A 23816-nucleotide genomic window follows, 5' to 3' on the forward strand; every position below is an offset into this window, starting at 1 on the left:
CCCAGTGATAGGCTGGTAAACTACTGATTGGGAGTGGAGAAAGGGGGACGGGGAGCAGGGAAGCCATGATTTGTAGTGTTTGCTGATTACCAGGGGGTAGATACATCCTCCACAGCAGGTTTTACACCCTAGAAACATGAAGTTGGGAAAAAATGTTAACTGTAGGCTCTCCAGTACCCGCTGGAGCTGGGTCCAGCTCCGACAACACTGACTTCTCTGCAGCTCTCTCCATCTTCTCTCCATTCCTTTTTTAGAGGCAACACTTTTAGCTGTTCCTGCTTTTAATTTACCCATAGTATGATTCATCTATCACATTTTTGGACATTTTTCTTTTTATCTTTGGCTATTTGCCTAGCAGTTTTGGAAAAGTACAGTTTTTTAAAAGACCACCTAAAGATTAAGATTTTTAAAACATTAAATATTTGGATCTCTGGGTTCCTCTAGTACAGTTGAAACTAATTTAAATTACCAAATAGTGGGCTAGCAAGTGAAAAACAGTGAAATGTAAGATAGTTCCAAGAAAAGTTTTCCAAGGAATAATTTTAGAAAGATATTAGTGAACCTAAAGATATTGCTATGTTAATAATAGAATTAATGTAATAACACGGGACATTTCTACAGCCTTGCTCATATTAGATATTGCTTTGCTAGTCTAGTATGTTTTGCCTATTTCAAGATTCTGGTTATGGCAGAAGCTCTACTTTGGAACTGATTCATGAATTGTGAGAAACACCATTTTTTTGTATACTTAAAAGTTATCAAATGCTTCAGTTCCATAACCTGTATTTTTAGGAGGGTTGAATTTCATTGTATTTAAAGTTTTCTTACCTTTTCCAATAAAAAGTTATTATGTTCAATGTAAAAAAAAAAAGCAAAAGAAGTCTGAGATATCTCATTCTCTGATAACGTTAAACAGATCATTTCTAGTACTTCGTTTTTATTTCACTTCATTGTAAATACTACGAGATGTATTAATCATCCAGCCTTTGCTTCCTTAAATCTTAACAAGTGTGTAAATAGCACAAATGTTGCTCACAATTAATTCTGTTATGTAATTATGTAGCAATCTTGTTAATTTCCATCACAGAGAGTCTTCCATTAAGTCAAATCCTCCTCTATGCTAACATAATAACCTTAATTACAAGTTAATATCCATCATTTTTGAGGAAAATGTTTATACCTTTGAATAAGTTTAAATGCCAGGAAGGCTTATAGAAACTATGTGGACCTATACAGTGATGGAATTGCCTTTTATCAAACACCTGGAAGTTACTACAGTTATTTAGATTGAAATAGAGAGTAATAGCTGATTGTTTCCTAGTAGTATGCCCCATTTTAGAAAAGTCTTAAAAGGTAAATGGTTCTGTTTGTATGCTCTTTTTACTAAATATTCTATGACTAAAATAAATCTCACTAGAAGCTGAATGCTACTAATTTGATAAAATTATTACTCATTACACAGCAATGTAACTCTGCTTAAAATTTATTTTCAGTTATGAATCTGTAAAATGACAGCTGAAGTGCAAGAAGCTTTGTATTGAAAGTGACAGTGATAATTTACTCATCTTGAGATGAATAGTATTTCAGTGGCAATGGAAAACTTTTAATGCTTAAAGAATTATTTTAAATATGGGGATCATGTGATCTTTCCTGTGGAAACAAAAGAAGCCTAGTTTTATCCAAAAAATCTGAAACACTGAACTTCTGACCTATTATGCCTCTCTCTGGTCTGAATATTTATACGTTTCTTGATTGTTGCTCCATTTCTGCTTTTATATATACTTCCAGTCAGAAGTGTGGTCAGAGGCAATGTAAAATAGTGGATAACTCAAAATATTTTGTAGCTTCTTTGTAGTAATATTTTTATATGAATATGGTGAAGTAATGGAATCAGGAGACTTGGTCCTAATCTTGACTGCCTTTAACTTGGGTTCTCCTTTCACCTTCCTAGGTTCATCTATCTGTAAATGGAGATCCCTTACAGCTCTAACACTCTAAGGAGGTGCAATTCAATTCATTGTGAGCCTCATTTATGTTATACCTATACAAGGTACTGAAGGTACTGAGATGCGTCATAGCCATTCATTATAGTCGATATGCTCAAGTCTTGTTGGGCAGACAGGCACATAAGTAGACTTTTTTTTTTCTTTTTTTACAGTGTAGATTTCAATTGGAACACATGATCTAATAATATATGTAAAAAATTTTATAAACTGAAAGTGTTAAGCATATAATTTCTATTATAATGGAAGTAGTGTTACTTGGCATTTCTAAGTTGTAAATTGTATTTTTGGTACCAGAGCATCTGTGATTTCTTCACAATTAAGGAAAGATCTTAGCTTTTCAGATAAGATGTCTGGACTTCATTCAAATTCAACAATTGAAAGGCACTGGTAACATGCTGTATTTCACTGTCAGTTTTTTTAGTCTATGTGTCATTTGTAAGATAACACCAGTACTCAAGTGATGTGTCAAAAAGAATTGAACACTTTTTCCTAAGCCAGTTCTGTATCTCAATTTTTATTTTCTGTGGTTACCCTTTCTCTTATAATCACAAATTCCTGACATGGGAGATACACTTATTTTTCTGTCTCTTACAGCTTTCATTCATTGTCATCACCTCCTTCCAGAGTTTCCTTAACAATATCTCTAAGATTTGCCTCTTTCTTTTCATTTAACCTCGAAGCAGGTAATCAATGTATACCAGTTAGTTTGTTAGGTGCTGTGGCTAACAGACAGATAATAGATTTTTCTTTAAGTCTGACTTATTCATGTCTTATTTACATTGTTATATGTCCTAATACAAAACTCATTTCATTATTTACAGTGAATATACTGCAATATTTGAGTTACATACATTAAAAGTAAATATGAAGGTAATATTATTGCTGCCCATGGAGGAAGTAGAGTAGTGATTAACAGTATGGAATCTGAAGACACTCTGCCACTTTCTGGGCAAGTTACTTCACCTCCTTGTGATTTTGTTTCCTCATCTATAAAGTGGCAATAATAATAGTAATGGCATCACAGGATCAACTTGAAAAACTCTTAGAATGGTGCCTTGTGTACTGGAATCTCCGATTTAACATCAGCTATTATAAACAGTCGTCCAATGTAAGAACATTAGAAAAATGTGCCTAAGTATTTCTACAAAGAAGAAACGTTATAAAATTTTGAGAAAGAGGAGTTAAGCTGTCTTCTTGTTTGAAATATATATTAGGCTGAGAATAAATCCTGAAATTAAGTCCAAAAATATTGATAGAGATAGTGTATCTCGGGAGCACAGAGTGTGTAATCTACCACAGCCTGGTAAGTTGGGTTTAACATAGCTTGGTTTGAGTGGATTGAAGGCAGGGAGTGTGCAAAGGATGGTTATGGAAGGTTTCCAGAAAACAGTGTACGAATGAACATTGGGTAAATTTTTATTCACATCATCGTGCCATATTGTAAAAAATTCATGTCAGTTAAAATGGAGAAACCTATTAGCAGTCAATCAATGGAGATTAAAATGAATCTTTTTTTTTTTTCTGTGCTGGCACAACAAAGTTTCCATTGATCATTTTTTGAAATGAGTAATTTTTGGTTTAGGATTTTTGACATGGTGATGGGTTTCAAGAAAAATACTAACTTATGCTGATGTGATTTCCCATTTTTCTTTTAAGTACATAAGCCAAATGCTTTCATTTTGATGTTTATATATATTCTGGCTCCAAATAGTTTGCTTGTTGATGGGACTATCAGTGCTTCCCATACCTAGTTGGCCACCAGAATCACCTCGGGCACTGTAAGAACCAGTTTATGAGGCATATTATAGAAAAAATTAATAAAAGTGTCTTAAACAAGACAGTGATTTATTTCTTCCTCATGTAAAGCATCCCAGAGATACATAGTGGAGGGCATGCAGCACCTTTTTCTTGTCAGCAGGCTTCTGTCTTTACACTCTGATATCCTCAACTCCACCTCATCGTTCAGTTTGGAAGTTAGAGCTCCAGAAGGATGGAGGAAGAGGAAAAGAAGGGTGTACCCCTCCCTTTAATGAGACTTCCTAAAAGACCCACACTTCTAAATACATCTTACTGGCTGACACTTGAATATATGAGTGGAGAAATCACTTTGTTGCCATTTAGAGAATTTCTCTATGTTTTTTTGTCAAGATGCTTTAGAAAGTTAAGTTGTGTGGGACAGAGTGACCGTTAAAATATGGTACTCTTGTCTCTACTTCCACTTCTGCTCAAGGTGGAGTAAAAGGGAATGAGTTTACATTTTGTGTCAGGGGTGCCCAAGACCACTCTCAGACTCATTGATTCACTAGAAGTATTCACAGAACTCAGAAGTTATTATATTCATGATTACAGTTTATTACATGAAAGATATATTAAAATCAACAAAGAGAAAAGGAACATAGGTCAAATCCAGAGGAAACCAGGCACAAGCATTCAGGTGTCCTCTCTCAATGGAGTTATGTGGGACATGCTTAATTCCCCCAACCACAATGTGTAACCACATGTGTGAAGTGTTGCCAACCAGGGGCACTGACCCAGGCCTTAGTGTTCACAGTTTTTATTTGGCCTTAGTCACAGAGGCATATAGTGCTACATGGCTGACTTCAGTTACTCAAGCACCAGACCCCCAGAGAAAAAGCAGATGTTCATCATTAATCACACTGTAAGCTTAAACTATCTAGTCAGGTTAGTGTAGCATGGCCCAAGACCTTAGGCATATAAAAGTACTCTGATCAGAGCATTCCCAGCTTGGTTCCCAGGAGTGGGTCAAGGGCCACTTCTGAAAATAGTCCTTTTCTGGTAATGTGCAGGATTTGAGCGACTCGGGCCTACTGAACGAACCCGTTCCTGCATACATTCCCACCTGATAGTAAAAAAAAAATGAAGCATATGAAACAATGGTTTTTAATAAACTAGCTATCTGGCAACAAAAGATTCTGATCCCTGAGAGACAGATAATAAAGGAGGAGAGCCCCCAATATTTGCCCAGCTTACTCTCTTGAGAGAGTTTATAAGCCTCATCTCAGGAAGTGGGAACCCACCCAGGGCCTGGTGGACTCTGGGGAGACCAAGGCCATTGGAGTTTGTAGCACAGAGTAACAGAGGAGAGTGCTTCTCAGAGGGAAAATCAGCACATGAATGTGAGAAAAGTGACCCAAAGCTGGGTAAAGAACAATCTGAGAGAACTAGAAGGAACAGTACCTGACATTTACACTGGTCTGGGAAGAATGCTTGCTCCCGCCAGCCAGACTGGAACACTTCATGATTCATAGGGCACTTGCCTCAGTAGTGGAAAATAATTAACCCTAGACTAACTGCTGCTCAGATACCACCTCACAAATCTTAAAAGCAAGACCCAAGAGGATCAAACTATTTCCACATAACTACGTCTTAGAACAAAACTCAAGAACATAAATAGGAATACAGAAATATCCCAACAAGGTGCAATCCACAATACCTGGCATCCAATTAAACATTACTAGACATTTTTGAAAAGAAGTAGGAAGATACAACCCATAATGAGGATAAACGTGAACGAATTGAAACAAACTAAGAACTGACACAGATGTTGGAATTAGTAGAGGACATTAGAATAGTTATAACGTTCTATGTGTTCAAAAGTTAAGTAGAGGCGCAGAAGATAAGACAGAAGTGCTAAATTGAATTTACAGAAATGATAACTACAATATCTATGATGAAGGATACACTGGATAAGATGAAACACTGATTAGATAGTGCAGAAGAAAAGATAGTGAAATATCTGAAATGAAGCATAGAGAGAAAAAAAAAGAGAGCTGCAAGTTGTGGGACAGCTTCAAGTGGCCTAATATATACGTACATGGAATCCCCTAAGGAGAGGAGTGGTGGTGGGATGAGAAATCAGAAAAAAATTTGAGAAAATAAATCCATAGGTCCAAAAAGCCCCATGAAGCCAAGTAGAAGAAATATGAAGGAAACCACACAAAGACACATCATAATCAAATTGCTGAAAACCAGTTATAAGGAGAAAATCTTCAAAGCAGACAAAAACACAGGCAAACTAGTTCAGAAGAACAAAGATAGGGTAAACAGCTTTCTTCTTGGAAACGATGCAAGTGAGAAGACAGCAGAGCAACGTATTTAAAGTACTGGGAAAAACACACAACTCTCAACCTAGAATTCTATACCCAGTGAAATCAGCATTCGAAAACTAAGGTGAAAAAGACTTTTTCAGACAAAAGCTGAAAGAATGTATCAGCAGCAAACCTGCACTGTAAGAAACGTGAAAGGAAGTCATGTCCTTCAGACAAGGAAAATGATATCAGGCAGAAATATTGATTTACACAAAGGAATACAAAACTGCAAAAATGGTAACTGCATGGGTAAATGTATGGTTTTTACTTATTTAAAGGTCATTAAAAGATAATTATTTAAATGAAAACTATGTAGTGTGGGTTTTATAATATATATAAAAGTAAAATGCAACATGGATAAAACATTGAAAACATTGTGCAAAATGAAAGAAAGCAGTTACAAAAGACCATATATTGTGTGATTCTGTTTATATGACATGTCTGGAATAGGTGAATCCATAGTGAGAAAACAAATAATCCAATTAAAAAGGCAGATGCAAATAGACGTTTCTCAAAGAAGTCATACAAATGGCTAATAAGTATATGAAAAGGTGTTCAACACCTCTATTCATCAGTGAAATGAAAATTAAAACCACAGTGAGAGCCTACCTCACACTGTTAGGGCTGTTATCAGAAAGACGAAAGATAATGAGTGCTGGCGAGAATGTGGAGAAAAAGGAACTCTTGTGCACTGTTGTAGGGACTGTAAATTGGTACAGCAGTTATGGAAAACAGTGTGAAATTTCCACAAAAAATTAAAAATGGAACTACCACATGATCAGCAATCCCACTTCTGGGTATTTATTCAAAGAACAGAAATCAGTATCAGAAGAGAAGATACTTGCACTCCCGGGAATGTTCATCGCAGCACTAGTCATAATAGTCAAGATACAGAAACAACTCAAGTGTCCATCAGTGGATGAGTAAATAACTAAAATGGAGCACACACACACACACACACACACACACACACACACACACACACAGAGGAATATTCAGCCATAAAAACGAAGGAAATTCTCTCATTTGCAATGTCATGGATGAACCTGGAGGACATTGTGCTAAGTGAAATAAGCTGGGCACAGAAAGGCAAAAATAGGGGCTGGGAGGTGGGGGAAATGGAGAGATGATTGTCGAAGGGTACGAAGTTTCAGTTATGCAGAGTGAACATGTTCTAGAAATCTGATACGGACAGTGTGGTGACCATAGTTAATAGTACTGTATTACTTGACATTTACTGAGAGTAGAAGTAAAATGTTCTTCCCCCCCACACACACACAAAAGGTAATTGTAAGGGGATGGGTATTTTGATTAGCTCGATTGTGGTAACATTTCATGATGTATATGTATATTAGAACAACATTGTATACCTTAAATACATATCTAATTTTATAATCTCTCAATTATACTGCAGTGAAGCTGGGAAAAAAGAACAGACAAATCTGTAGTCAGGAAGTAGATTAATGATTGCCTGAATCTGGGAGTTTGGGGTAAATGGAAAGTGACTACTAATGGGTATGGATTTTTTGGGGGAGGGGGAATTGATGCAGTGTTCTAAAATTGTTTATGATGATGGTTACACAACTCTGTGAATGTACTAAAAGCCATTAAATTGTATACTTTAAATGGGTAAACTGTGGTAAGTGAATTATATCTCAATAAAGCTATTATAAAAATTACTTGAAAAGTTAAAAAAAGGTGAAAAATATGAAAAAAAAAGTGAAATGTGTGACAACAATAGCACAAAGAGAAATAATGGGCAACTTGTTCATCATCAGAGAGTTGACAGGAGCTTTTCTAGTAGTGGTAGGAGCAGAAAATTATTTCAATGAAGACCCAGTGGGTGGCTGAACATTTTTTAACTGGAAATATACATGCATTCCTCTGTGAAGTGTTTATGCCCTTTTTGTATTTATCTTTTAGCATTTTCTTGTTTCCTTAATACTTTGTGTGAGCCTTGTATATGTTATAGATTAATGCTTTGTCATATTTCTTTGATAAATTTGATTGATATAGTTTAATAAGTGTTTGGAATAAGATTTCTGAGTTAGGATGGGAAATAAAATCTTAATATCTAAAGTCCATTCCAACTCTAATGTACTGAATCCTAGAGACCCTGAGAAGATGCAGAGAGTTTAATTTTATTTATTCCTGAAAGGAAACCAGTTTAGGTCAAGTAGTATTTAATCACAACGGAAGAGTAGTAAAAGAGGCTTCATTTCTTCATATCTTAATTTAGGTTTAAATCCAAAGTATTTAAAGTGAGATATTTATGCCCCTAGTTGGAATTGCTAGATCATGTTTGTTAAAGAATTGAGATACCTTGATCTGACTTCATACTGCATATTTTCCATTAGCTAATACTACTTTTTATAATAAATGGAGATCATTCTCTTAGGCACTCAAACAAAGGTCATTAAGAATACAAGATATCACGTAAGAGAAAGGGCTTAGATAGTAATTATATCCATGCATTTTATATTAATTAAAATAGTTATCTAATACACAAAATTATATCTTTCTCATGGAACTGATCTTATTTCATATATAAATTTGATTTTTCCTCCTTTTAAAACCTTTTCATAATATTTTCTCCAATCAGTATTTTTTTAAACAATTTATAATAAGTATGTATATTACTCAACTGTAGACAGACTGTAATTTAGCTTTTCTCTTCTTGCCAGGTATTTTCCAGGTTTTTTTTAATAAACAACAAGTCATACTTTCTTTTAAGAGGATCTCCTTTTTATTTTAAAGATTACAAGGGAAACCCTTAAAAAATACACTTCAAATCTAGCCTTTCCTAGACTCACCTTCTGGGCTGACTTAGCACCATGCATTGCTCTATGAACATACTTAGACCACTTTATTTATTTATTTATTTATTTATTTTGCTGTACGCGGGCCTCTCACTGCTGTGGTCTCTCCCGTTGCGGAGCACAGGTTCCGGACGCGCAGGCTCAGCGGCCATGGCTCACGGGCCCAGCCGCTCCGCGGCATGTGGGATCTTCCCGAACCGGGGCACGAACCCGTGTCCCCTGCATCGGCAGGCGGAATCTCAACCACTGCGCCACCAGGGAAGCCCCTATTTTTCTTTTTTTGTGTCTACTTCGTCCAGTGGTCTGCATCTTCTTTTGTCGTAGGGACCACATCTATCATATGTTGGAGATGTCTGTGTTGTGTAATAAAATTCAAAATTTTGACCCTAGAACATGTTCAAAGTGGATAACAAATAATTCATTTGTTTTCTTGTCAGAACTTTTTGCTGGTGTTATATTACCACAGATTGCAAGGTTCAGTTCAAAGTGTCACTGCTGCTTCAGCAAGTGATTAAACCTTCCAATGAAAGTAGGAAAACACTGACCTCCCATTTTGGAGTAGTTAATGATTATATGGCTTAAATATCTTTGTAAGTGCTGACAGATACTGAATGGTGTTTTTTGTCCTCTGCAATAGAATGAACACTAAGAAAACAAAATTTTGTTTGTTTTGCCAGCATTAAAGTTCGTTCTCCAGTGGAAGTTTCTTGCTGCTTTTTATGACTGTTTTGCTAAAGAACTTTTCTTATTAACCATTTTTTGCATAATTTTACTAATGAAAAATTATGCTTGGTTTTGAGGACAGGAGGATATATAAACTATATCATTGCTTTTGAGGGTTTTACTGAACAGTTTGATGAGAGGGCATATATATTGATAATTGATATCCTATCTGATGTGTCCAATGACAGTGGCAGTAGGTTATCTAGAAGTTCATGGATATGATCTAAATAGAGGGAGGGACAGTTCTTCTTAATTTTTGGAGGAAATAGTTCTTAGTTCTTAAAGGAAAGTTAGCATTTACACTAACATAAAGTGGCTGCATCCTAGACAGGAAGTGATGTGAGCAGAAGTGTGGAGGTAGGATTGTACACAGACTCAATAAACAACAAATAGGTGAGAGTGGAAGTAGGTTGGAGTGGTAGGTGGTACCAGATTGAATAGCAAAGTGATAATTTTTATTGGCATTAGGTAGGTAACAGGGAGACATTCAAGCCTTGTGGTGTGTCTATGTGTGGGTACCAGATTGAATAGCAGGGTGATAGTTTTATTGGCATTATGTATGTAATGGGGAGACATTTAAGCTTTGTGGTGTGTATATGTGTGTGTGCACGTGCATTTATATGTGTGTAGGATGTCTGTTATATAGGAAAGAGAGAAAGTACAGAATTGAGGTGAATAGTTTAATTGGGAGAGTAGTAGTATATCATGATCCAAGTGTACTATAATAGGATCTGCAATAGTTTGTAGAAATAGGAAATACAGAGAGGATGGGCCAGATGTAAATGACATTGGCATTGTGTGGGTTTAAGGAACAAAAGAAACAGTAGTTATAGATTGACCACATGTGAAGTTCAATTTACTGGAGAAGTGGTGGTATTATTGACAGAAGTCAAGTGGAGTTAAAAAGTTGGGTGAAAAAGACAATACATTGTTTTTTGATGTGAAGAAATTGAGATAATGATGGAACATGCAAGTGGGTTATTTGGCATCCAGTGAAGTAGATAACTGTAGATCAAGACAGAGAGAGATCTCAGGGTTTGGAATATAGATATAAGACTCAGCTGCAGAAATCATTAATAAAGGGGCATTCAGAAGAGGTCCAAGGACCCTTAATTGTGGTCAAGAGGACAATGGAAGTCACAGAAGTAAAGGTAGTGAATAGAAAGAGAGGCCTTAAAACTCTGATACCAGAGAAACCAAAGACGATGTATTTCTGGATAGAAGAGCAAATCAACAGTATTGAATACGGCGTAAAAGTCATGGAGAGTTGAGAAGTAAACTAAAGCTTATAGCATAATACAAAAAAAGTTTTCAAAAGTTGCATTTTCTTGATTTTAAATAGTTCAACTCCCAAACTCACCACATCCTTGCCTCACACTTATCCTTCTCAAATTCTTACTGACCCCCTCCTGGATCGGGTGGATCCCAGTTGGGTCCTTTTCTTGCCTGGTGCTGCTTGCACCAATTGAAGGGGAGCAGGTTCGGCAAAGCAGAGCGGGAAACTTTATTGATTAAGGAATGAGGAAGGGAAAGCTCTGTGTTCTACTGAACCCTTCTCCCTCAGGGAGGGAGGCGAGAAACTTTTAAGGGGTAACAGGTGAGTACGCCATCAGACTTTGGGAAAGGGGCAGCAATTTCCAGAAGCAACCAGAGCATGAGTAGTCCTTTGGGCTCCTTTGCATGCAGCACAAACTGTGTCTCGCAAAGTGCAAGCCCCCTCTTTGGATGGAGATCTTAGCATGGTAATGAGGCAAAGACAACTTATGGACACTTTGGTTCTCGTCTGCACAGGCGCCGCCCTCGTGGTTGGGCTGGAACCGGTTCAGGGCGGTTGACCGTCTTGGCGCTTTCTGGCTGGGGCTGGTTCAAAGGTTTTGCCTTAGTTTTTGTTAAGCAAGCACAGCTGTGGGGATAGACTAGGGGATGGTGGGGCGGAAAAAAGGAAGAAAGTAGGTTAGTCTCTGCACAGGTGTGGATCTCTTCCTGGTGGCAAAAAGAAAATGTATCTTATGATAATTCTTCATGTTAATAAAATCAAGAAATTAATAGATCACTTAAAAATAATTTTAGTTTTTATTTCTGATATAAATCACTTGCTAGCCCATATATGTTTCCTTTTAGCTATTAACCATATAAATGAAGGGCAACTAGTCAATCCTTGATTTATTACGATTTTGTGAACCTGGAATCATGCTACTTGCTCAATTTAGTTAATTAAAAAAAAAATCTAAACTCAGCCAAGGTCCTACTCTCTTCTTTCCCCTTAAATCTTGTTTTCTAGCTTTTCCATTTGCTCTCCAGTATTGCTTTATTTTTAGCATGCTGGCGTACACTTAGCCTCTCTTGAACTAAAATGACCTTTAGTCTTGTAAACACAGCTCTTTTGAGAAACAATGTATCTTATACACAAAAGTTAATAGATTAAAGGTAAATTGTAATAGTTTTCATATTACTTAAAAAGACTCTCAAAGGCTGATTTTTGAGGCCAAAAAATTTCTGTAAAGCAAGTTTTAAGATAAAGTTACTAATTTTTCTTGAATATAAAAAGTATAAATTCTAGAATATGAATTTTCTTAATTATCAGTGAACTGGTGAATATTTTTTGGTAATGTAATAATTCTCTTTAATTCTCTTCGTGTATAATTTTATCTTGAGTTTCTGTGTATACATTCATATATATATGCAACTCTTGAGAATGTAAGATACTATTTTAGCATGAGTTTTTATAGTTATGCCTTTTCCAAATATTGTTTTTTATTTAAATATATAATGCAGAGATACTTTGCAATAATATATTAAATTATATTAAATAGAAAATAGTTTATAAAGTAGTGAAATTTTTAAATAAAATGGGTATAGTACAGGTTCTCATCTTTTTTATATTTTTGATACCACTTTATCTATTTTATTTTATTTTTTTTGATACCACTTTATAAGGGTTTGCATGTGACACTTTGTTTTCAATTCCTGTTATGAAAATATATAAACAGTACATAACTAGGTATGTATGCTATTCAAATGGTTAAAGGAATAAAGGAAGATACATAATTAATGGCTAGTATTAATTTCTTTGTCAATATTGTTTTTATTAAAATTTAAGCAATACCATGTAATATCTCTTTTGTTTATTCTGAAGTTTCTTCTTGATAAAATAAAAGTGTAGACTCAATGTAGTACCACTGCAATCTTAAGAGAAAAATATCTTTTAAGTTAATGCCCAAGTTAACATTTGCATAGTTCCACAGATAGTAGAATCCTTTCCATGGCTGTTATGGACTGAATGTTTGTGTCCCCCTTAAATTTTATGTGTTGAAGCCCTAACTCTCAATTTGATAGTATTTAGAGACAGGGCCTTCTCGGAACTGTGAGAAAGAAATGTCTATGAGATTCTTTTATAGCAGCCCAAGCTGACTAATACAGTGTCTAAGTCAGAATCAGTCACCACCTTTGGTATGCTCTGTTCTGTATTAAGAATTATGAGATTAATATCAGATGTATAAGTTATGAATCCTGTGTTTGAATTCTTAATCTTTTCTGAAAGACATTAAAAGACGTTTTTCAATTAGGAAGCACTTAGGTGCCTAATGTGTGGTGTGTATTCTGTAAGTGAAGAAGAGTGCATACTGGACCCTGCAAAGGCAGACAGCAGCTTCACGTGGCAGACCTTTGCTTGTTGAATAGGAGAGTGACATGATGAATGCAGTGTTTTAAGATACGTAAACTATTTTATTTGTATTAACTATTGGTTCAGTAGAAATAGATCAAATTTCCCAGGCATGGAAGTCCCAGAATGACTGGCATTTCTGAAGGGGTTCATTCACTTCCAGTTGATGAGTTTTTTGATGTTTTATAAATTCATCACTTTTGACTTGCCCTGTCTTTCTTGGGAAGGAAATGTAATATGAGTTCACCGAAACATGTTGCAGCCAAAGGTCCATGAGTTATATAGAGTTGTATGTATTATAAAATGATATCTACATTGCTATATACATGTACTGGATTTTAAAAATCTGTAATTGAATTTCATGACCCTTCCATTCTAATTTGTGAAGAGCATATTGCATTTTCAGGCAATGTGCCTTTGAAATTGCAGACTTAGGGCAAAGATAAGTTCAGAGACCAATGATTTGTTTTCACCTGGGATATATCTCTACTTACTGTCTCATTTATAGTTACCTTTTCACCTGTTGCCTTCATCTGTTTCTATATTCCTGTATGATTCATATATACATATGTATTCAAAATTAACAATATAAAATATGAATATAAATGGGTTGAGTGGAGTCTAAAATCTAGTCCCATCATATACTAATTGATAACATGTATTAAGCACTTTCTGCACGCACCATTCTAAGTTTTATATGTCATTTTATTTAATCCTCAAAACAACCCTATGGGGTAGGTACTATTACTAATGACCATTCTATAGTTGAAGAAGTAGAGGGACTGAGAGTTTAAATAACCAGCAAAAATAGTAGAGCTAAAATCTAAGCCCAAATTTAATCTGAAACACTATGCATATTGCTTAGTAGATATTTAATACAATGAAAGTTGTAAAATTTAGGACTGTTAGAGACTTCATCCTTCATCAATTATGTATTAACTGTAGTGAGTTAGTCATTGTGCATAAAGGAAAAAATGTTCTTTGAATAGAGCTAGTAAAATGAAAAATATGGAAGATAAGTTATTTGGAAAGGTAGTCCAACCTAAAGGAAAAGAAATCTGAGCCTGGACAAGGAATGAAAGTGCATTAAGAATAATTAGATTTCTTGACCGGGACAGATTACCATGGATTTCCAAGGTTTTCAGACTTCAAGGTTATTTATATCTCAAGTGTGGGTGCAAGGTGCAAAATGGAGGCTGCATTCTCTCCTCTTCAGCTCCCAACCCAGCTGGAGTTCTGAGCTTATCCAAGAGCCAAAGACACCTTTGTAAATTCCTAAGTTACTTAAACTTGCCTTATACTATGACTAGTGATAGACATAGGAAAGAGTAGGGTAATTGGCTGAGATTGGGGCCTGTAAGCAAGAGACTGTTAAGCAAATGAATACTGAAAAGTTCAGTTCTCCATTGATGAACATTTGTTAGATTGTTACCTGGATGAAGCAAGAGATACTTAGCAAAATCATTAAGCAATAGTTGTTTCTGTTTTTCTGTTAGCTGAGAATATTTATAGAGGAAAAGAATGACAGCACAATACAATGTTTTGCTGAAATCAAGATAGTTATACCGAATTATGAAAAAATGAGAAAAGCATGTTTTAAATTTTATTTATTTTTGACATGATTCAATGGAAAGTAGGAGACCATTATAGAGACCTCAGGATAAGTTACCAGAGACAAAATTTAAACATAATTTAAATAAGACAAAATCTAACTCATTAAGTTCAGCCTGTAAATCAGAAATGTCAGTGTATGTGTATTATGTTAATGGGTCAGTAAGCAATGACCAGTACTGAAGAGGAAACATTTGCTTATAATTTAAAATGCAAAGGATGAAGGGAGCTTAATGGTGCATTATGTTTGAATAATCGATATTGTGATATAAAACAAAGCTGTGTGTTTAGAAAGAGAATATGTTGGCCAAGTGGTTTTCTGCAATTGGAATTCAAGCTCTCAGTACTCAGTTCCAGTATTTTTGGGCTAAGACTTAATGCTTTTATTTGTGAAGTGAGGGCCTGTTATTGTAGTCAATATGGGCTCCTCTTTGTGTTCTCTATGGCAGTACAGAAGGATGCTCCTCAGATGCAGAATTCTAGTTTTTGTGTTGTGGCATTCCAGCTGCTTCCCAGAATAGCACTGACAGACAGCACAGTGACAACACATGCCTCTGACTTGATCTCATGTGTAAATCTGTCTCTGGATCATATTCTATCGTTTCTTAACCTAAATAAAATTAGTACAATGAAATTTTCTCAAATTCTGTTTTTTTGTCTTTAGAATCACCAGTACATTTTTATTGTGTTACTGAAAATGGGAAAGCCAAAGGCCAAATTCTTTGCATGGGAGAAAATCTCCCTTTATAAGCAGTATGCCTTATATCTGAAAGGGTTAATGGGCCTCTTATAGTGCTCAATTTATCCAGGGAGGGGACCCTGTGACCCTTTTAGGACCTGGCTTTGGTCATTTCTTAGGAAGAACACAATTTAGAACTCTCCTGTATTATTCTGCCAGCTGCTTAGTTATTGATGATATTGACTTTTAGTTTTAAAAAGTCTTGCTTTGGAAAATTGTTTTTAACAGCTCTCAACCACTCGTGTCTTGTATTTTTATTTTATATCACTTTTCATTTGGGATATTATTAAGTCAAATCCTTGGTAACCATTCTCCACAATCCAATTTATTTTTAGCCAAGATCCATTGAATTCAACTCACTGCCTTTTTGCAAAAGGTTAACCCAATATTTCATGTTGTGTTATACTTTCTACTTATGCTGTGTAAAAGAAAAGTTACTGTGATAAGCAGCCAATAAATTGCATTCAGAATATTTATTCTCAAAGTTACATTACTGTGCCGACATAGATAAACATAATCATTTATCACAGTATGGATTGTGGAAGTAAAAACTAAATGAAATACAGCCATCTTTCTTGCATATTACCCAGTTTTTTTTTTTTTCCTTTAAATGTTGGCCACAATAACTACCTTAAAAAATGTCATCTTTTTATTTATCAGTTTGAATTAATGTGTGAGATTAGTAATGGTTCAGGTTGAATAACTAAAACAAAACTGCATCTATTTTATAATAAGGAAGTGTTTTCAACTTTTTTTGTATAAAAATGAGATTACTTATGTTTTCTTTCTTTTTTTAAAATAAATTTATTTATTTTTGGCTGTATTGGGTCTTTGCTGCTGCTAGAGGGCTTTCTCTAGTTGCGGTGAGCGGGCTTCTCATTGTGGTGGCTTCTCTTGTTGCGGAGCATGGGCTCTAGGTGCACGGGCTTCAGTAGTTGTGGCACGTGAGCTCAGTAGTGGTGGCTCGTGGGCTCTAGAGTGCAGACTCAGTAGTTGTGGCGCACGAGCGTAGTTGCTGCACGGCATGTGGGATCTTCCCAGACCAGGGCTCGAACCCGTGTCCCCTGCATTTGCAGGTGGATTCTTAACCACTGTGCCGCCAGGGGAGCCCACTTATGTTTTTTAATGTTGGCTCTTATTACTAGGTTGCTTTGGCATTATTTCATCGTAAGGAATACACTATGAGTTTAAAACTCATAGCTCTATTGTTCGTTTGTTGTCCAGAACACAGACATCTAAATTGATAGATTGAAGAAATATCATGTATATCATATATAGCAATTATTAAAAGTAATCTTCATTTATACTGGGATAATAAAATAAGTCCCAATTGATGTTTATTAGAATGAATGCAGTATACAGTGAAATCCACTGAATATAGAATATGTGTTTATTATTATTATTTGGTAACAGCCTTATTGAGATGTAATTCACATACTGTACAATTTACCTGTATAAAGTGTAGAATTCAAAGGCTTTTAGTGTATTCATAGCTGTGCTGCTATCACCACAATCAATTTTCATCATCCCCAAAGAAACCATATACCCTTTAGCAGTAATGTTGCATTTGCCCTAATCCCCCCAGCCCCTGGCAGCCACAGTCTACTTTCTGTCTCTATAGCTTTGCCTATTTTGGACATTGTGTATAAATAGAATCATACAATATGTGGTATTTTGTAACTGACTCCTCTCAGCACAATGTTTACTATGTGCATGTAAGCTGTTTGTGAATTTCCCAGATTTCTTTCTGTTATTGATATCTGTTTCCATTCCATTGTGGTTGGAGAACTACTTTGTATGATTTTAATCCTTTAAAATTTATTAAGGCTTGTTTTATGGCCTAGCATCTGGTCTGTCATAGAGAATGTTTTGTGTACACTTGAGAAGAATGTATATTCTGTTGTTGGGTGGAGTGTGGTTATAGATATCTATTAGGTCTAGTTGGTTTACAGTATACTTCAAATCTATTTCCTTTTTGTTCTTCTGCCTTCAGTATAGGATTCTTGGTTGACAATTTTTTTCTTTTAGTACCTTGTAAATGTTATCCTACTACTTTCAGACATTTATTGTTCCTGATAAGAAGTCAACCATTAAACTTATTGGAGTTCCCTTGTACATATGAGTATTTTTCTTTTGCTGCTTTCAAGATTTTCTCTTTGGTGTTGACTTTTAGCATTTTTACCAACGTTCCTATGTGTGGATCTTTTTGCATTTATCCTACTTCAAATTTCTTGAGCTTATTGGATATATACTTTAATGTTTTTTCTGTCTTTTTTTAAAATCAAAATTTTAGTCATTTTTCTCCTTATATTTTTTTCTCCTCCTTTCTTTCCTCTCCTGATATCCTGCTACAATATTTTGGGGTACTTAATGGTGTACCACATATCTTTTTTTTTTTTGTACCACATATCTTTAAGGCTCTGTTAATTTAAAAAAAATATTTTTTCTCTTTGTTTGTTGGATTGCATAATCTCTCTTGAGTTCTCTTAAAATTTGCTGATTCTTTCTTCTGCAAGTTAAAATATACTACTGAGCCCCTCTAGCAAATTTTTCATTTCAGTTATTGTAGTTTATTATCTCCATAATTTTAAAAATAATTTCTATCTCTGTATGAATATTCTGTTTGATGAGATATTGTTACTATACCTTCCTTATAATGGCTGCTTTGAAGTTTTTATTAAATCTTATACCTGGAACCTCTGAAAGGCAATTTCTGTTATCTGCTTTTTTTCTTGCATGGATCACATAATCCTGCTTCTTTGAATGTCTTGTAATTTTTTTTTTTATTAAAAGCTGAACATTTCAGATAATATAGCAATTCAGGATACTAATTTCCTTCTCCCCCATCCCAGGGATGGGGGCTTGTTGTTGTTTGCATATTTGTTTAGTGATTTGGTGTACTACTTTAGGGAAGTCTATTTCCCCCAAGGTGTGAACCTCAGATAGCACTCATGTAGGGTGAAGTCGTGGGTGTGTGCCTAGTAACTCTGGGATGACAGGGGTTTTAGTGGGACTCTGTGTCTTCTCTTTGGATCTCTTTGTTAAACTATCCACCTCTGTTGGTATCACAGCCAGCTCTTAGTCTCTATTGATTGCTAGTTGATTGCTCTGCTGTTTTTGACAATGCCCTGGCATATAAATTGCTCCACAGTGTGATTCAGTTAAATTTGGGCCCCTTTGCTGGGGTAGCTTTCAGGTGAGTCTTTGCGGCTTGCTGTGGCCGTGCAGGAGCTGTTAGCTATTTCTTTCTGGTAAACTGTCTGCCTTATGCCTTACTTTATTGCTCTCATGAAGCTACCAGTTTTGTCTTAATTGTTTGGCATCAAAATCTTTATTGTTTTCGAGACTACCCTTAGGCTTGAACTTCCTATGTATTAATTCAAATAAAGTCAGTTCTTCTGGGGAGAGCCGTCTGTTCTTATGGCCTGCCTCTTTCTCTGGGAAAAATCTCTGAGCCACAGCTCCAGATCTAGGTGTGGTTACAGTGGCCTGCTTCTCACAGAGTGACACTCCTGCTTTTATGAGCAGGGCCCTGGTATAGGCGGTAACCTCTGATCTCAGTTTGCTTCTCTTGGTTTGCTAACTCTAAACCATGAGCGAGCTGAGATGATGGTGATCAGAACCCCATTGTTACTGGTATGTTTGCTTCTGAAGTAGAGCCTCTGCTCTATGAGTGGGGGCTGGGTGAAGCAAAGGAGCTCCTGACTTCTCAGCTGCACTTTTGGCATTTAGTTGCTGCATAGCTGGTAGAGTAGGGAGAGGGGATGAGAAATGTTAATGTCCTGCCTCTCTCTGGGAGACACCACAGCCTCAGCTAGAGGCTGGGGGCGGAGGGAGCTCTGTGTTCTTGGCTGTACTCACCTGAGGTAGAATTTCTGTCAGGCTGAACTGGGAACGTGGAGGCTGGGGGCAGACTGCACTTCGAATGCCACACACCCTCGCCATTCTTACCAAGTTTCAGTAGATTTTTCCTGAATAAATGTTCCTTCATTTGCTCTTTGGCTTCACGACAATTTCTGGAGATTTCAAAGTCTTCTTAATTTTACTAATTTTTATCAGTTATATTGTTCTGCTGGGGAGTTGATCTGCAGAGGTCTTCATGTGATTGTTCTGGAAGACTCCTAGTGGTTATGTTTTTTTTTTTTTTTTTTTTTGCGGTACGTGGGCCTTTCACTGTTGTGGCCTCTCCCGTTGCGGAGCACAGGCTCCAGACGCGCAGGCTCAGCGGCCATGGCTCACGGACCTAGCCGCTCCGCGGCATGTGGGATCTTCCCGGACCGGGGCACGAACCCGTGTTCCCTGCATCGACAGGCAGACTCCCAACCACTGCGCCACCAGGGAAGCCCAGTGGTTATGTTTTAAAACATTGCTTAAGACAGGGCTTTGGAATTCATTTTTTATTCAGTTACTCAGGTGCTGCTTTACATGTGTGGTTAGAAAGGTTTTCTCTTCTACTTTATACCTCACAAAGTCACAGTAAAATATATAGATTTCATCTTTGGATGAATTCAAATGTAAGCCCAACACTCAGAAGAACTGAGTTCTGATTCATTCCCTTCCACATATTAATTGTGAGATCTTGAACAGGTTACTTAACCAGCCTCAATTTATTTGATCATCCAAGATTTTGGGATAATAGTAGCTGTTTGTAAGTTAAATTAAATAATACGTTTGAAAGCAATTGGTAAAACTCTAAAAACTTAAAGTAGAGAGTATTATTACTACTTTAAATCAAATCTGGAATGAAGTGCCTCTCTTTTCATTCTCATGTGTAATACTAATTATAAAATTTATCTTAAAGAGTTATTTGTTATATTTCACATGTTTTTGAACTCCATATTATCATTAATAAATATTTTTATAAAGTCAGCTGGGATATCACCTAGTAAATGATTACTTTAGATAAGTTTGTTGTGGAATTACAATAGTAGAAGGGAAAAACAACATTTTTAATATATGTCTTTGGGGTATGTGTGGGGAATCTTAAAATAAAATTTGATTTTTTAAAATGCCAACATATTTACACATGCTTATGCTTTGTTTATACTGTCTTCAGAGTATCCTGGCTTTAAATCCTCGAACACAATCTCATGCAACTCTGCATTCCACTTTGGCCAAGAAATTAGCCAAGAAACATTGGAAAAGAAATCCTGATAAGAACTGCTTTGTAAGTACCACTGATACATGAGTTCATGCTGAAAATTATCTCATTCTACACACTGTAAGACCAGATTTTATATGTAGTTAGAAACATAATTAAATATGTGTAAAGTACAGCTGTGATATTTTTCTTATTTTAAATATTTTATATTTGAATAATCTGAAAAGTGTGTTTAATTTTGATGCTTAAAAATCTATTGAAATAGTTTAAAATCATAAATTTAGTTTGGTGCCAAAATTTATTTTCTTAAAAATCTGTAAAAACCTCTTAAAATCATTTTGTAATGACACAATGATACAGAAGAGTTTCAAAGTTATAAATATAATTCAGTTGAACAAGGGTATACTAATGTATACAAACTGTTATAAAATATGCTTTGGGGGAATATTTGAACATTAGGTATTCAATATGAGCATCTCATAGTTCCAGGTGAGGTATAGGTGCAAAAATCTGAGATCTGGTTGCTAGAATGTTATTTAATTGGGCCCATGAAATGATTACTGGGCTGGGATTGTTAGGCCATAAATGAGGATTAAGTACAACCTTGAAGGCAATTTTAAAATGCTGTCTTAGGAGGTATACATCTTTAAGTTTGGGAAAGCAATTTCCTTTTTACCTGCTTTCCCAAAATTAATTTCTCCAAAATTAATTTTCTCAAAGTAACTAGTGAGCTAATTAATAGTATTAGCTTATTTAACATTAGCTCTTTTGGTACCTTGTGTATATGTTCTATTTAATACAATAATTTTAATTTATTTTTATGCACTTCTTTCCTACATATAAACTCTGAGGATAGGAATTGAGAGTATGTGCTCATGTGCATTTGTTTTTATCTGATATTTAATCTTTCTGTCACTGACCAACCAGCAAAGTTTTTTGAGTAAAAAAAGAAATAGAAATACGGAGAAACAACATGACTTGAGATGATAACACAGCCACTTACTAGCAGATCTGGATTTGAAATTCAGTTTTCCTTGCTCCGGCTCTGTGAGCTTTGCATTCTACTATGACATTTCTAGTAGAGGTCTCTGGAAGGACACTAATGTGGTCCAAATTAGATCAAGGAATAGATCAACTATCAGTCATGTTCCTGTATAATGATGTGAACAATTGAAGGACACTGAAAAAAGAATCACATAATTTTCAAACTTAGAATGCCTTTAAAGATTATCAAGTCTAACTCTCTCATTTTAAATGTGATCCAGATAAATTAGATTAAATTAGATAAATTCTCTAAGGTCCCCTTTATAGATTATTAAACTGTTTATTTAGAAAGAGAGGCTTTCTCTATTATTATTATTGTTATTGTTATTTTATAAAAATTAGCATTTTCATTCCATAATGTTAGCCTGTAAACTGAGTGGTGTATATTGGGTTGGCCAAAAAGTTCATTCGGGTTTTTCCATAACGTGTTAACAGAAAACTCGGACAAACTTTTTGGCCAGTCCAATATTATCCTATTTTTTGTAATTGGCAAAGATACAGTGAGAAGTGTTTTTCTCTATTAAATATATATTGGCACAAATTCCTAGAAAAGCAATTTGACAGTATCTTTGGCAATATCTTTGACAATATTTGTTAATACCTGTGTTAGTTTGCTAGGGCTGCCATAACGAAGTACCACAGACTGGGTGGCCTAAAGAACAGTTTATTTTCTCAGTGCTCTGGAGGCTAGGAATCTGAGATCAAGGTGTCAGCAGGGGCGATTTATTCTGAGGCCTCTCTCTGGATTGCAGCTGGCTGTCTTTTCTCTGTGTCTTCACATGGTCTTCACTCTGTACTTGTCCAAATTTCCTCTTACAATGACACCAATATCTCAGATAAGATCCACTCTGATGACCTCATTTTAATTACCTTTTTAAAGGCTGTCTCCAAATTTGTCCAAATACAGTTACATTCTAAGTTACTGGGGGTTAGGACTTCAATAAATTAATTTGAGGGGATATACATACAGTTCAGTCCATAATAATACCTTTAAATTATCAAACACTTACACCCAGTAATTCATCTCCTAGTAAACTATCCTAAGGAAAGAACTCGGAATGTAGGTAAATAATTAAATAGAAAGAAGATCATCCCAACATTATTTGTAGAGAAAAATCTGGGGGAAAAAACCTACTGAATTCCAACCATTGGGTTATGGTTAAGTAAATTAGGGCCGATCTATTCAGTGGTAAATTGTGCAACCATTAAAATTACTTTTGAAATAATTAATAATCTGAAAAAATACTTACAATCTATATTATATGAACAAGGCACGAAACAGCACTGTATTTAAGAATGATTGTATGCACTTTTACATAACCACACTTATATACATATTCACAAAGAAAAAAAGAAAAAAATAATGAAATGTTAATAGTAATTATATTTGTTTTCTTAGCACTTTCGTATATTTCAAATTTTCTATAATGAGCAAGTGTTAGAGGAAAAATAAAAGCTTTAAATATATGTTAAAATAATCTCAATTTCTAACAGCAGATATATTGCTCTGGATGTAAACCATTTTGAAAACTCTATGTGATACACTGGATTAATAAAGAACAGTGAAATAATATTCCCAAGGGGAAATATGGAGCTAGAGTTGAAAGTTATCCTCAGTGTAATTAAAGAATGCATTTTTTTCCTTTTCATTATTATTCTCTTTGTGCATGAATAAAAGTATCACCACAAGATATGATTTATTTTGAATTGATAAGTTTTCATACTTGAGTTTTATAATCACTCATCTAAACTAAAAAGCCTTATAGGTAAAACAAGCATAAGAAGATTCTGAAAAGTGAAGAGAAGGCCAGCCAGCTAGGGATATGGACCTGAAACATGACACAGTGATGAGTTCCCTGGGTTTTCTTTTTTCTGCCTTGGAGCTGAAGAAATTGGAAAACCAGAAATGCTAACTGATACACACACACACACGCACATGCACACACACACACACACACACATACACACACACACGTACACAGATCTCAACAAAGTCTGCT

General features: G+C 35.4%; 1 protein-coding gene across 1 annotated transcript in view; it reads left to right on the forward strand.

Annotated features, from left to right (window-relative positions):
• The window catches only part of DPYD (dihydropyrimidine dehydrogenase), an 849503-nt gene that overhangs the window by 49647 nt on the left and 776040 nt on the right, over nucleotides 1-23816 (forward strand). The window contains exon 4 of the mRNA XM_030868763.3: nucleotides 20728-20838. Within this exon, the coding sequence (XP_030724623.1) occupies nucleotides 20728-20838 (111 nt within the window). The remainder of the gene's footprint in view (nucleotides 1-20727; nucleotides 20839-23816) is intronic.

Source organism: Globicephala melas, chromosome 1 (assembly GCF_963455315.2).
Source record: "Globicephala melas chromosome 1, mGloMel1.2, whole genome shotgun sequence".
Lineage (NCBI taxonomy): Eukaryota > Metazoa > Chordata > Mammalia > Artiodactyla > Delphinidae > Globicephala > Globicephala melas.